The following is a 14,479-nucleotide window of genomic DNA, read 5'->3' as shown; positions in this document are numbered from 1 at the left end:
AGAAACCAATTGTTCTACGTGTGTAGATTACCAGCCGTGACATTTTGTACCAAACATTTCTCCTATGCAACCCAAGTCGAAAAACATGTTATATATATATATAAGCATTTCAGAGAGCATTATATTTTTTTAAGAATATTAAAGCAGAAAATATATATAAATATATTAAAGAAGTGTACAACTTTGATGTATACGCATGATCACGTATATAAAGTGAAATCCATATTTTGAGGGAAGTCCGGCATGGGGGACTGCACGGTAAAGATTTGTTTCACATAATTTTTATGATAAAATTCATGCAGTTGCAAAGAAATTACTCCTACATTACGAAAATAAAATAGATTTAAAGGACAAATAGCGCATGATATAAATAGAACATTATGAAATATATAGGTCAGATATAAAACTGGGAAGTCCTAGCTATCAAGATTTTCTGAAAACCGGAGATCGATCGTATCCTCAGAGTTCGTGTCAAATGTTTACATTAAATACGCCAAACGTATTTTTTTGGCATTTATACTAGACAGTTTAAAAAACATTTACAATATATTCATATGTATTTCAAAATTTTGGCCGCTAACAATGGTTTTGTTATATGTATATATAAATATAGATAAAGTTGATCGTATATAAAATGAATAAATGAAACTGAAACTGAAACTGAAAGTAGAAAACTGCATTTTCAAAAACTGCCAAAATGCGTGTCATATTGAGGCTTTTGATACGATATGTTGCACTTTCAGAATCGGAGTAAAATTATGCTTGTTTCTACTTGAGAAGTTTGATTATAAAACCATAATGCTAGGTCAACTACTTCATTTATTAAAAACAGTTGTAAGAAGGTTGCATACTAAAAGGCAAACTAAAAACAGCTGGATTTATTACAATGGCTACGTGGAAACGCGCAAAATGGATATAGAAAATTGTGAATCGTGTGAAGAAAGGAGGTCTAAAGTAACAGATCATTCAGAACTTAATCATGTTAAAGAGGAGTTATGGACAATTCCAAAATGGTGTAACCTCGAATACTTAAAACTACTGTTTTCGTGTGTCACATTACTGATCAATTTCATAGTTGTTACACTTATGATATATGATCTTAAACTGTTGGAAAGCAAAATGTATAGCAAAAGTGAAATGCAAAAATATCAACATAATACAAAATCCGACTTCTGTATTCACTTACCTAAAGGCACTAACAAAGGGAGGGAACTCAATAGCTGGACGTTTCATTGTTTAAAGAATTCACAATATTTGCGGCATTTGTTTGATATGGTTAGTAACTATCTTCGAAAGAGAAAGTATAGCCATGAATTTTTTTACGAGATTATATTGAGATTCTTTACCAATCAATGTTTCATTTTGCGATCAACTTTTAAAGTAGTGATCCGTACTAGTCTTACACATGTTGCCAGCTTTACTTTGTGTTTTTACTAACATAACAATGTTTGAATTAACATTCTTCCTAAAAATCTATAATATGTGACTTCACATTCTTATTATATTTTCAGCGTTTTTACACTGATATGTTCATCCTTTTAGTAATATGCTCGGGTGGCCGATTGCTAGTAACAAAAAACTATTGGAAAAAGGCCAAATGAGTAAAAAGAAAGTATTACAAAATATATTAACTAGAAATGGTAATTAATGCTCCCGAGATCTAGTTTCTAAAGAAAGAATGCTCTTGACCTTTTAAAAATGCATCCTTTTCCATGACGTAAAGTCAAAGGACAATAATCTTTCTACGTATATTGGCAAAGAAACTATATTCTCTCGCATGTTATGTAAAACTGTAGGAGGTGTAGGTGAAAGTGGCCAAACAATAAGATTAAATGCTTGTTGCATGCATATATACGATGAGAACAAATTAAATTAATAGAACAAATATGTTTTGCAGAGCAATATAAAATAAGTAGATGTAGTATTAAACAATTATCAATCAGAAACCAAATGACATTATACATAGCAACTAGAGGCACCGGTAGTCATACGGACTTCAACAATGTGCAAAACCGATACTGCATAGCAAACTTTAAAGTGATTAGAATGAAGGCTAGGGCATTGGGAATTCATCTGAATGGAAAGAGAAGCTATTTTTTCTTTAAGTATAAAGAATAGTGGTAGAGATTTTGCCTTGCATCATGCAATCTACGAATCTAAAAGAGTTGCTGAAAGATTCTTTTACTTGAAGACAGCTAGGCACTTATCCTACATTATATAAACTTTTTATTTTATTTTTTTATTGCAGATGACGCTAAGTTCGAAACGACGATTAGTTCCACATTCTGACAATATCAATGTACAACAGAAAACCGTTTTCCATGAGTATATACAAGGACAGAGTTCCAGTAAAAACGGTAAATAACTAAGGCAAAACGTGTTTATTTTTCATGTCTTCCTACATGTACATTGGATCCGCATACGTACATTTTGTACACTAGGTTTTTTTTCAAGTTATTAAAACGAAATAGATATATGTATTATCAGGTCATGTCAAATAATACAAAAATCTATTTACTTATTTCAAATAGATGGCGTTGTTAACGGTAGTTCTGTCTGTTTGATTGCTTGAAGAGTGTTGAGAGATAAAATTAAATGTTCAAAGTTCACAGAGGAACATGAAATAAAAAAAAACTTTGAACCGATATCAATTCACGTGAGAAAAAAATGGTCAAGTATAGTGTAAAGGAATTTATAGGTTCTGTGATAGCAATATCTAATCAGTAATTCAGTCAAAATTAAGCCCATACTACTGTTTAGGAGTCGCCATGTAAGCATAACTAACAGACCAGAAAACAAATACGTAAAAAAACTGGCCGGAATTTTTATATTTAAAAAAGTCAAGCTATATTATTTGGGTTTTAACTGCTACATATGTTATATATAACTGATAGAACATACGCAGAATTAAACATCAAATTGCTGTCCTTTAAATTTTGAAAGTAAAGTGAAGCAATTAAGATGTGGACATACATATAAGACCATTAACAGTATTCCTCAAATTTAAAAAACGATCTTTAACAAACATAAAACTAGATCACGCCGTTTCAATTTTGTTGTTCCTAAAGTTAGCAGACTGGACTCAACATCTTGGTTCCGAATAACATAAAAAAAAAAAGACATGACAAAGACACATCCAAAGCTGCAGTTAAGAAGAATCTAACGATGATCAGTACATATGTATTTTTATTCGTGATTTCAATTCAATAATTGTCATTAACCCATTTCATTTCTATTTTTTCCTTCTTTCTTAGCGATTTACACATCATTTAAAGTAAGCGGAAACACTTTTATGGGTAATCCTTTGAATATCAACTGAAGAGTGCATTCTAGAATTAGAGCATTTGTTTTATTTCAAAGTTTTGATATCACATATTTATAACTAAGTTTTTATATATTATTGATTCCTAAATGAATTTGATCTTTTACCTTACCAGCTTAATTATGACTGTTCTATATCTTGACATAGCTATTCTGAGGATTTTAGGGGAAAACAGTTTATGCCTTATAGCAAGGTAAAGTGGACACAAGCGTCGACTTCAGCATAACTCTTTCACATTCATCGAATATTAATATCTTATCAATATGTTGTCTCTAAAATATCAAAGTTTTACTTTATTACAAAATGTAAAACAAGTATTAAGTTCAGCAGTATGACGGTAGAGAATTTTGAATTTCCACTACACGAACAATTTATTTATTGTGGATAGAGGTAGAATATTTTGTCTTTTTAATTGGAACACACATAATTTTATATCAAAGTAGCGCTGACAATAATGGTGATCATGTAATAATAAACTTCTTCTGTTTATAAAAAGTAACTTTCTATCATATGTTAATATCGAAGCAAAAAAGAACAGTGAGAATATAATTTATCTTCTATACATTTCTAAGAATATGATTGGTTAAAAGCGTTGCGTAAATATTTCATATTAGGTTAGTAGGGAGGCGGGGCTCATTTCATACACGGTTAGTAGTGGTGTTACGTCCTTTTATATTCCATATTAGGTTAGAAGGGAGGATGGGCTTATTTCATACTCGGTTAGTAGTGGTGTTACGTCCCTTTATAAAAACAAAACGGTACTGAGAAAAAATCTTAAAGGTTTCAACAGACGAAGAAATTGATGATTAAGATTGAAATAAATTCATAAATCACATTTAAACCTAACGAGTTGTTATTGTTGGCATCTGTTTTTGTAGAATCAATGGAAGTAGTTTCTTAATGCTACCAGTATTGAAGACTTGCTCATTTTGATAAGTCACTAGTTTAAATTTCACACGTTAAGATAGTCGGTAAGATAAATTCGATACATAGTGTGCTATGTTGAAGGCCGTACGGTGACCTATAGTTGTTAATGTCTGTGTCATTTTGGTCTTTTGTGGATAGTTGTCTCATTGGCAATCATACCACATCTTCTTTTTTATAGTTACGTAATACGGTATATATGGGGTCAGTAAATTCCATTTGGGGATTCGAGCTTCGCTCTCAATCTCTCGGTATTAGGTCACTGGCATACCATGTAACTAATTTTATACATAGCTATACTCTTACAGGGTTTGTATCTTTTGCATGAACGACGATTAAAAAAATAATGATTTGATATTTCTTTCATTTATTTAGAAAATGCAGAGTGTCCAAAGTTATCAGGACTAGTAAAGCTTCGAAGTTTATTAACAAACAGGAATTCTAATACCAATGAATTAACCATTCAAACATCTGGACTTTATATGATTTACGTACATGTAGAATTTCGAAGTCTAGACCGTTGTTCAAAGTCGCGGAATGAAGTTAACATTCAAGAAAAAGGACATTTAATCGTTTCTGATTCAATAGGACACAAAGAGGGACCTCTTGTTTGTCAGCCAAAAGTATATTCCGTCTTTGTAAAGCTGAAGGAATCAAGTTCTCTTTCGGTTAACATCCCAGACACCAGCTTTCTTGAGTCACATTGGAAAAGTAACATGATAGGTGGCGTTCTTGTTTCGTGATTAATTAGATTCTCTGTACATAGTCATGTTGGTAATGAAATGATTTATGATGTACTTTTCAAAGGCAGCAAGGTAGTTCGGAATTGGACAAATAGTTTAGTTTCGTGTGACTGTGACATTTGTTTGTGTGACTGTGACAATTGTTTTTGTGACTGTGACAATTGTTTGTGTGACTGTGATAATTATTGTTTGTGGTGCTATCTGTAAATAGAATGATTCTTGTATATATGATTCTTTCATAAAGTTTGGTATCTGGATTTTTCCCCCTTTTTAATCAATAATTGTAATATGTCACCAATTTTGCGAGCACGGAATACGTGCAGTGTAAGTATAAGCAAGGTTTATGTTTAAATTCTAGTTTATTTTTCATTTTAAGACGCCATGACATTAGCAAATAAAAGGGGTAACACACGAGGAGTAATGGTAAGGTGGAATTGATCGACACGACACATTATGCAGAGGCCCGTACACATATATTTGAGTAGTCAACCTCATACGTATAGACCACTTTTTTCCCGCGTTTTTTTTCCTTTTCTTTTTAGATTACGTAATAATGCATATTACTATTATTGTGTAATAATACATATTGCTAATTACTTATTGTGTAGTAATGCATATTGCATCAATTGCGTTATATTGATAATTGACTTATTGCATAATAATGCATATTATAAGTTTTATGTAATACTATGTTTTTTTAATAGTATTTATTTGTAATATATGTGCATTCTGTAGCTAATAAAGACATGATAATGAGATGTACGCAATAGTGCTATGTAATAAAGTATGATTTGCAATTGTAGCGGCAAAACAAAAAAGCAAATCAGTGTTGCAAACGCTAACTAGCAAAAATGGTGCAACATGTACATATGTTTTATATGAGTAATTAACCTGATTATTACATTCATTCGACCTTTGCGTCTGTTTACCGTAAGATAATTATTATCAATTTGATATTGATGGATATGAATAAAAAATTGTCATTAAATAATCAGGCAACAATAAGTTGGATGCTTTGTGTTATTTTGTTGTACTGTTTTTCTTCCTTTTTTACCGTTTCTGTATAGTTTTCATTTTTGGCTTATTTATAAAACACAAGCAAATATATATATTTTTATTATATTGAAACGAACATTCTACAGTCATCACATTCCATAAGGAACTGTTGTGTAGTTGTCCTTGAGCACTCTTTTATCAAAAACTATTCTATAGTCCTTTTCCTCCACACATGAGATGATATCAATGGATTTGACGTTTCTACGAATTTTGTACTCGTCTGTAACTGTTACCGATTTCATTCTACCTTTTACCATCTCTTTTACTATTTCAAAGTTCAGTTCTAGTGAATTTTTATAGTTCAATGTGATGCAATCATTTTACAGCATGTTTGGTTTCCAGCTTTGTCGGGTTTTATTAATTTAAACGCATAGTTCTTAGGCCCACCACTTACAAAAACTTCAATGTTATTGTTTGGTAGCTCATCAGTCAAATCACCCAAATAATCTCCAGTCATTGGTCGCCAATCGCCTGGTTTTGAAGAAAATATTATTGAATCAGTGTCACAATACAGTGATCGGTCACCAAGGTTTTCAAGGTATTTGTACAACTCTAGTCGAGCTTGAGCCGTAGTGTATGCAGCAATTACTACATTCGTTTTTCCAGATTCTTCAACAAATTTTTCGTTATTTATCCATTGAAGACGAACCATCTCTTCTGATACAAAGCTAACATCTTTTACTTCCTGTCCATCGCTCGTCAGTATGTCAAAATAAGTTGCTGCATCTTTAATATATGTCGTCTTAGGCAGGTTCAAACGTTGTCCAAATTTACCTCAGAAGCTTGAAAAAGAAAAGAATTAAAATACAAATTTAATATTTAAAAAATATGTTATCAAATATTCATTAAAATGTTTTTACATTTGAAACATGGTTATCTGTATTTATTTTTAGTTTTGATGTATATCTGACTTCAAGTTTACAAATTCGTAAGAAGATAAAAAAAAATAACTTACCTATTTAATATCAATTTGGCAAGTTGTCGCAAACCTGAATTCTCTTTAATGTTTTTCTCTTCCAGCCAGATTCCCTCCTTTTCGAAATAGTTCTTTATATATGTGTGTTTATCTTGGTCTGTCAAACACCACTCGGGCCAACCACTTGCCTCTTGTTTAATCTTCAAAAATGTATTTACGTATTCTGTGAAGATTCCACCTTCTTTGGTATCAGGATTGTATTGTGATACTTCGTCAAAATGCCACACTTCATAAAGTTCTGTTATTAAATATCCTTTTGATACAGCTTTTTTTATTTCGTCAGTTACCCAAGTTCCGACTATTGCTCTTTCCTCATCAGTATGCTTACATTCGTCAGTAAAGTTGTTTTTCATGCATGTATGACACAACCCAAACAAAAGTTTTCCATTGCATTTTAATGGCAACACTGGTAGGAACAATCCTCTGGGTGGAACAATTTTACATTTGATTAGCCCCTCATATCTATTGATGTCCTCAAAAATTTCGGTGATTATTTTGGGGTGACCCAAAGGAATTTTCCCCGTTTTATTAATAAACGGGTATAATGATGTTACATCATAATAATCAATTTTATCTTCTTTGGCCTCTTTGTAGGTTGTAAATGCCTCAGTTCGACCTCCATAAAAGGCGTCCCGAGGTTCCAATGGATCTTTAAGGCACAGATTTTCAACAAAATTCCTCATCTGTACATTACTCTTTAATTCATTGTCAAACTGGCATTCCCAAATCGATATATACTTGTAACCATCTTTTTTCAAGAAATGTCCTCTTGTCCATTGTTCGCTGGATAAGATCAGCCATGGTATAACCAGTTACCGGATTTATGGTAGATCTTCCAAAGCATTTGTCGCAACCATGCCAGAAACAACCATGAAATTCGTATACTTCTCGTTCACCTGCTTCTGTTTCCCTATACCCATCTACTAAAAACGAACCAATTTGTTTCTCGCTTCCGTTTCCTGCATGCATAATGTCGATAGTGTCTTTTTCTGACAGATATTTTAACCATTTCAAAGCTTTGATGGACTGCTTATGTTCAAATCTGTATCCATTAGCTGGTATGATACCGATACTTTGATGCTCCAAGAAATTTCTTCTAAAAACCAGGTTACACGCTGATGCTATCGTGATGCAGCTTTCGAAAGGGTCAATTCCATCTAAATCGCCTTTCGTTGTTATATCCATAAACATTTTTCTGAACTCTAAACAACCTTTTCGTAAAATATCGACATCAGATCTACAATATTTCAACAGCTCTTCCTGGAGGTTAAAATGATCGTACTTGTGCTCTCCATACCACTGCATAAACGTGGATCTTTTGTCCCTTGTCATTCCATCTGGATTGTAGAACTTCAAATCAGGAAGATTTGGTAAATCTGTGTGCTGATTTTCTTGAGTATTGAACAAGTGTGGGAAGTAACCTTTAACCATTTCCTTTAAACCAAATGTTTTAGGAAATTTATCTAATGCCATTGGTAGAAAATTAATCGAATCAATAAATCTAATATTGCACTGGGGAACGTCGATTGACATAAACTTGGACCCTGTAACAATTACCTCTGGCAATATAGCATTTTTGTAAAGATATTGCAAGATAGGATAACTATCATAACCTTTAAAGTTGTGACACAGTACTTTTGATCCGGCATTTTTTCCCGTAAACAACCAGCGGCAAAAGTCGTCTCTTGATGATTCTCCACTAAATATATGTTCATGTTTTCCACATGAATCGCAATAACTGGTCTTGTCAACCTTCGTGTCTTTGCACAATTCGCATATCTTGTGAGCAATACATAGATTTGGTATGTGCTGACTAGTTCCACACCAAGACTGCTTGCAATGTTTACATTTACGCCCTTCGATGTTTTTTTCGAACCCCATGTCGCACTGTAAGACTTTGTTTTGTGTACATTCAAAGTCAAAAAATATAAAAGTTTTTGTGTGTTTTTTCTTTAGTTGTTTAGCATTTTCGCCAGGTTTGACGTCATGCTTCAAAGTATCTATATTGTCAGGACATGCTGGTAACATGTAACATTTGTGTTCTTCCGGGACATAATCTTTACATGTCTTGCAATAATGTTCACCGCATTTATGGGCTGTTTTATGTAGCTTTGTATATACAGACTGATTACACTTTCTACTTTCTGAGCGTCACTGATGAGTCTTATGTAGACGAAACGCGCGTCTGGCGTATAAAATTATAATCCTGGTACTTTTGATAACTATTTACACCACTTGGTGGATGCCACTGCTGGTGGACGTTTCGTCCACGAGGGTATCACCAGCCCAGTAGTCAACACTTCGGTGTTGACATGAATATCAATTATATGGTCATTTTTATAAATTTTCTGTTTACAAAACTTTGAATTATTTGAAAAACTAAGGATTTTCTTACCCCAGGAGTAGATTACCTCAGCCGTATTTGGCACAACTTTTTGGAATTTTGGGTCCTCAATGCTCTTCAACTTTGTATTTGTTTGGCTTTTTAACTATTTTGATCTGAGCGTCACTGATGAGTCTTATGTAGACGAAACGCGCGTCTGGCGTATAAAATTATAATCCTGGTACTTTTGATAACTATCTACATCTGAAGTTAGTGTAACAGGTTGATTTCCCTGTTGAAGTTTCCTGCTTGTGCATTTCATAACATTTAGCACTTTTAAAGTATCTGTTACAATCATTACAGTATATCCAATCTTCATCACCAGACTCGTGGGTTTTGTAACATTGGTGACAGACATTGTTACAGGAGTGATCTACTTTATGATCGTACCCCTTGTTACATTTTGTGCAAAAATAATTCCGACTGAGAAAAGCAGGCATTGCTGTTATAACGTCATAATGATGATCGTGGAGGTACAGGTACATTTTCTTTTCTGCAGTTGGTCCTTCGTATATAATGGCATTGAAATGCTCTTTAGAGACTACATGTATTTGGTAGCCATCTAATATTCTTTGGAAAGACTTGATCTCCTCTATCCCACATCTGCGAAATGGAAAACCAGCTTTATTGTGCAACTGTCTGGCTAGTTCCCCTTGTATATTTCTGCCCTGTCGGATTGAATTCCATTTTTCATGGCCATCTAATCTGGCTTTGGCTGTCATTATCGCTCTGGCACAACATAAATCATCTTTGTTTTGAATTTGGAGGAAACATCTTTTTTCATTTAATGTCTTTTCCAAGTCTACATATTTACAACGCTTTCCAATACCACCAGATGGGAGACTTACATGAATCAGTTCAATTTCAAGTGTTTCATCAAGAACAAATTGTTCGTATGATTGAAGAACTCTTTCTATTTCTGAGAGTAGGCGTTCGGTATGCAGTTGAGATAATTTCATAAACGGCAAAGAGATTGGAAAGTCCAGTTCTGGACATTGAATTGACAGTCGAACGAGATCAGATTGATCCATAAACTCTGTTATGTTCCTTATAATGGAGTCGAAAAGCACTTTTAAACTCTTTAAAATATTAGGGATCCCTCTGATATCTAAATCTTTAAAGGTAACTTTGTACCGTGTTGACGTTGTGTTAAATTTTGGCATTCTATGCTCCCCTATGACCATAATGGTATACATATCTTCAGGATTGTCGAAGGTTGTTAATTTTCTTTTCACGGGGGGTCCATAATTTTCTTGTCCCTTTCGCTTTTGACCTCTTCCAGTCTGACCATGATGGGTATGTACATGATGTAACTCTAGAGATTCCGGTTCAGAATAGTGTTGATAGCATATATTGTTGATTTTGTTGTGTTTCTTTTTATGAGTGTCCAAGTTATCTTTTCTGTAAAAATTCTTATGACAAACATCACAGGAAAATAAGTCTCTATGCCCAAGTATTCTTTTGTGCTCCTCTAAAAAACTCCGCTTGGAAAAGACTGCCCCACAATGCAAACATTCATACTTTTGTGACATCTTCCCTGATTGACGATCCATTCTTAAAAAGTTATCAAAGGTACCAGGATTATAATTTAGTACGCCAGACGCGCGTTTCGTCTACATAAGACTCATCAGTGACGCTCATATCAAAATATTTATAAAGCCAAACAAGTACAAAGTTGAAGAGCATTGAGGATCCAAAATTCCAAAAAGTTATGCCAAATACGGCTAAGGTAATCTATGCCTGGGATAAGAAAAATCCTTAGTATTTTGAAAAATTCAAAATTTTGTAAACAGGAAATTTATAAAAATGACCACATTATTGATATTCATGTCAACACCGAAATGATGATTTCCTGTAGATTAAAGGAATATAAATAAAATGAATACACAGATCTATAAAACAAATATGTCTTGATAAAAACTGTCATATGAATATTTGATTTCAAAGTGGAAAGATGTACCAGTGTCCTTCTTGTTTAATATCCTTTTCCAGAAAGGACAATATGCAAAGACATATAAATAATAACCATGGGAAGAATCAACCATACCTTGAACAGAAGGAACATTCAAATACAGAAATGCTCTCTCCGTCAACATTGACACTTGTTGACAATGTCATTTTATGTCACCCATTTACCATGATGTTGGCCGGACCTACAGGCTCGGGGAAAACATTTTGGATGAAAACGCTTTTAGAGAGAGCAAGGAGAATGATAAAACCAACACCAGAGAGGATAATATGGTGTTATAAACGATGGCAGCCATTATTTACTGAAATGCAACAGACGGTAAAGAACATTAATTTCGTTCAGGGGATTCCCGATGACCTAAACAACGATTCATTTATAGACCCTAAATACCCTAGTCTTGTCGTAATAGATGATCTCATGAAAGACGCAACAAATAGTAAAGATGTGTGCGAATTATTTATCGAGGGAAGTCATCACCGTAACTTGAGTGTAGCGTGTATTATGCAAAATGCTTTTTCGAAAGGAAAGGAAAATAGAACGATGAGCATTAATAGTCCGTACATAGTTCTCTTCAAAAATCCACGTGATCAAGTAACACCTGCTGTATTTGCTAGACAGATGTATCCAAACAATTCAAAAAGATTCATGAAAAAATATATAGAAGGAGTTAAAAGACCATACGGCTACCTGTTTATTGACCTCAAGCAGAACACATTAGAAGAAGAGAGATTAAAAATTGATATATTTAATGAACAAAACCAAAAGGTAGACAGTTCGGATGTCATGATTGGTGGCGGTATGGCGCAGTATAAAAACGATGAAGGTAAAAATATTGACCAGTTTGAAGTAAGAAGAACAAGAGAGCAGTCGCTTTTAGGAGACTATTCAGAACTGTTTGAAACTAAAGAAGAAAAAATGCCTTCATGTGATGAATGTGGATTGATGTTCGAAAACGTATCTGATTTAATGAGGCATGTTAAGACATGGTGTCCAGAAAATAACGATTTGAAGCGTAAATTCAACGAGGAATATGAGGATATTCCTTCAAAGAAATTCAAAAAAGAAATACAGATTGAAGACGGGGAAGACGATGTTTTTAAGAAATTAGCTAAATATGCAAGAGACGAGACAGAAGACATTTGGGAAGAGAAAGTTGACAAGTACTTGAAAAACGGAATGAGTGAAACTGAGGCAAAACACAGAGCTAACCGAAAACTTCGAGATGATGAACTTGACAAGTGTATGTGGAAATATGCAAACTTGGTACATTATATTTTACAACTTAGAGTTGGTAGACTGCATTTAAAGGTAGTAAAATTCATTGAAAAACTGGTTCAAGAAGGAACTGAATATAAGAAAGCAATAAAAATGGCGATAAGAAAATACAAAAATGAACTTGATAATTATCTTGATGAAGTCATTGAGGAGGAAGAAGGAGAGGATGGGGAACAAGAGGATGGTGATGATGATGATGAAGGTGAGGAGGAGGGTGAGGAGGGTGATGATGACGATGATGAAGAGGACGGAGAGGGAGAGGATGACATTGATGATGACGAGGAAGAGGAGGATGATGATTAGAACTATTAATATAAATCATTTTGTTCTCTCGTTTTTATGTTCGCGTGAGGAGGAGGAGGAGGAGGAGGAGGAGGAGGGATTATAAATTGAAAACTCAATTTATGTTTCATTTTGTTTTTGACATTCAACCAGTGTACATGGCGACGTTTACAGAAAGGTCAGAATTACAGAATATTTACAGAAGATTTATAATGAGCCATCAAATGCCGCTAGTTTTGCAGGACCAGATAAATTGTTCGCATTCGTAAAGCGTGACGGAAAATACAAACTCAGTAAATATAAGATAAGAAAATGGTTACAGAACCAAGAGTCTTATTCAATGCAGAAAGGTGTTCGACGACCTAAAAATCGAACTCATATAAATGTCGCCGGTATAGACGACCAATGGTCTGCAGATCTCATGGATATGGTGAAATTTAAAAAATATAACGACGATTACTCTTACGTTTTGGTCGTAATTGATGCCTTTTCCAAATACATATGGCTGCGAAAATTGAAAAACAAACAGGGTGAAACCGTTGCTTCGGCATTTAAAGACATTTTTAAGGAGAGTCGTAAACCAAACCGAATAAGAACCGATAAAGGCCAAGAGTTCAGATCAAGAAATGTACAACGCGTTTTTCAATCCGAGGAAATTAATCATTTCTATGCCTTAAACGAGGTGAAAGCAGCTATTTCAGAAAGAGCAATCAAAACCATTAAGACCAGGATATATCGTTACTTTGCCTATAAAGAATCTTACAAATACATTGATAAATTGCAAGATTATGCTGAAGACTGTACATAGAACCATAGATATGCCACCGAATAAAGTGTCTAAACAAAATGAAGAAAGCGTACATCTAGCTACATACTTTGCACGGGAACCTTCAAAGAAAATGCCAAAACATTTGAGATTTAGATTTTCAATAGGAACTCGTGTTAGAATAACATATCTTAAAAATGTTTTTACTCGTGAATATGAAGAAAAATGGACCGGGGAGATATTTACAATATCTGGTAGATTTTGGAGAAACAATGCTGCAATCTATCGTCTCCAGGATTACAACGGAAAAGAAATAGTTGGGACCTTTTACCAGAGTGAAGTCCAGAAGGTTACCATGAAAGATGATGATTTATGGAAAATCGAAAAAATTGTGAAAACCAGAGGAAAGGGCCCTAACAAACAATATTTTGTGAAATGGCTTTATTGGCCAGAGAGATTTTCATCATGGGTTAACACACGCGATTTACAAGACTTGTAAATACTGTATTACTGGTTTAATAAAATATGTTTTTCTCGAAAAGGTTTTGTTGTCTTTGTATTTGAAATATTTGATATGTCAAACAACTTATATAATAAATCTTACCTTAAGCAATAAATTGTCCAAGTTATCCCATACATCAATTCCCCGTGTATGTCGTCGTTTATTACACGTTTAAATGTGGCGCAAAAATAAGGAGGCATGCGCATTTATATGATTCTAAGGAATTCAAATAATCTAGCAGAAGAATTCAAATAATGTTGCAATGAGAATTCAAATAATGT

General features: G+C 33.7%; 3 protein-coding genes across 3 annotated transcripts; 2 read left to right on the top strand and 1 right to left on the bottom strand.

Moving 5' to 3' along the window:
- Positions 1-684: 684 nt before the first annotated feature.
- On the top strand, positions 685-5,246 carry LOC139514547 (uncharacterized). The gene is made up of 3 exons (XM_071303920.1): positions 685-1,275; positions 2,249-2,357; positions 4,622-5,246. Exons 1-3 carry the CDS (start codon positions 799-801, stop codon positions 4,987-4,989), a joined length of 954 nt encoding a protein of 317 aa, XP_071160021.1. The 5' UTR covers positions 685-798; the 3' UTR covers positions 4,990-5,246.
- Positions 5,086-7,704, bottom strand: LOC139515454 (uncharacterized). The gene is made up of 3 exons (XM_071305024.1): positions 7,035-7,704; positions 6,440-6,771; positions 5,086-5,190 (listed from the first exon to the last, which is right to left on the bottom strand). Exons 1-3 carry the CDS (start codon positions 7,702-7,704, stop codon positions 5,086-5,088), a joined length of 1,107 nt encoding a protein of 368 aa, XP_071161125.1.
- A 6,014-nt stretch (positions 7,705-13,718) lies between these two features.
- Positions 13,719-14,195, top strand: LOC139515453 (uncharacterized). The gene has a single exon (XM_071305023.1). The coding sequence runs from the start codon at positions 13,719-13,721 to the stop codon at positions 14,193-14,195; it is 477 nt and encodes a 158-aa protein (XP_071161124.1).
- Positions 14,196-14,479: the final 284 nt, after the last annotated feature.

The sequence above is a fragment of the Mytilus edulis genome, chromosome 3, assembly GCF_963676685.1.
Source record: "Mytilus edulis chromosome 3, xbMytEdul2.2, whole genome shotgun sequence".
Classification (NCBI taxonomy): domain Eukaryota; kingdom Metazoa; phylum Mollusca; class Bivalvia; order Mytilida; family Mytilidae; genus Mytilus; species Mytilus edulis.
The sequence above is the reverse complement of the archived record's forward strand: the minus strand, read 5'-3'. Positions and strand labels throughout refer to the sequence as shown.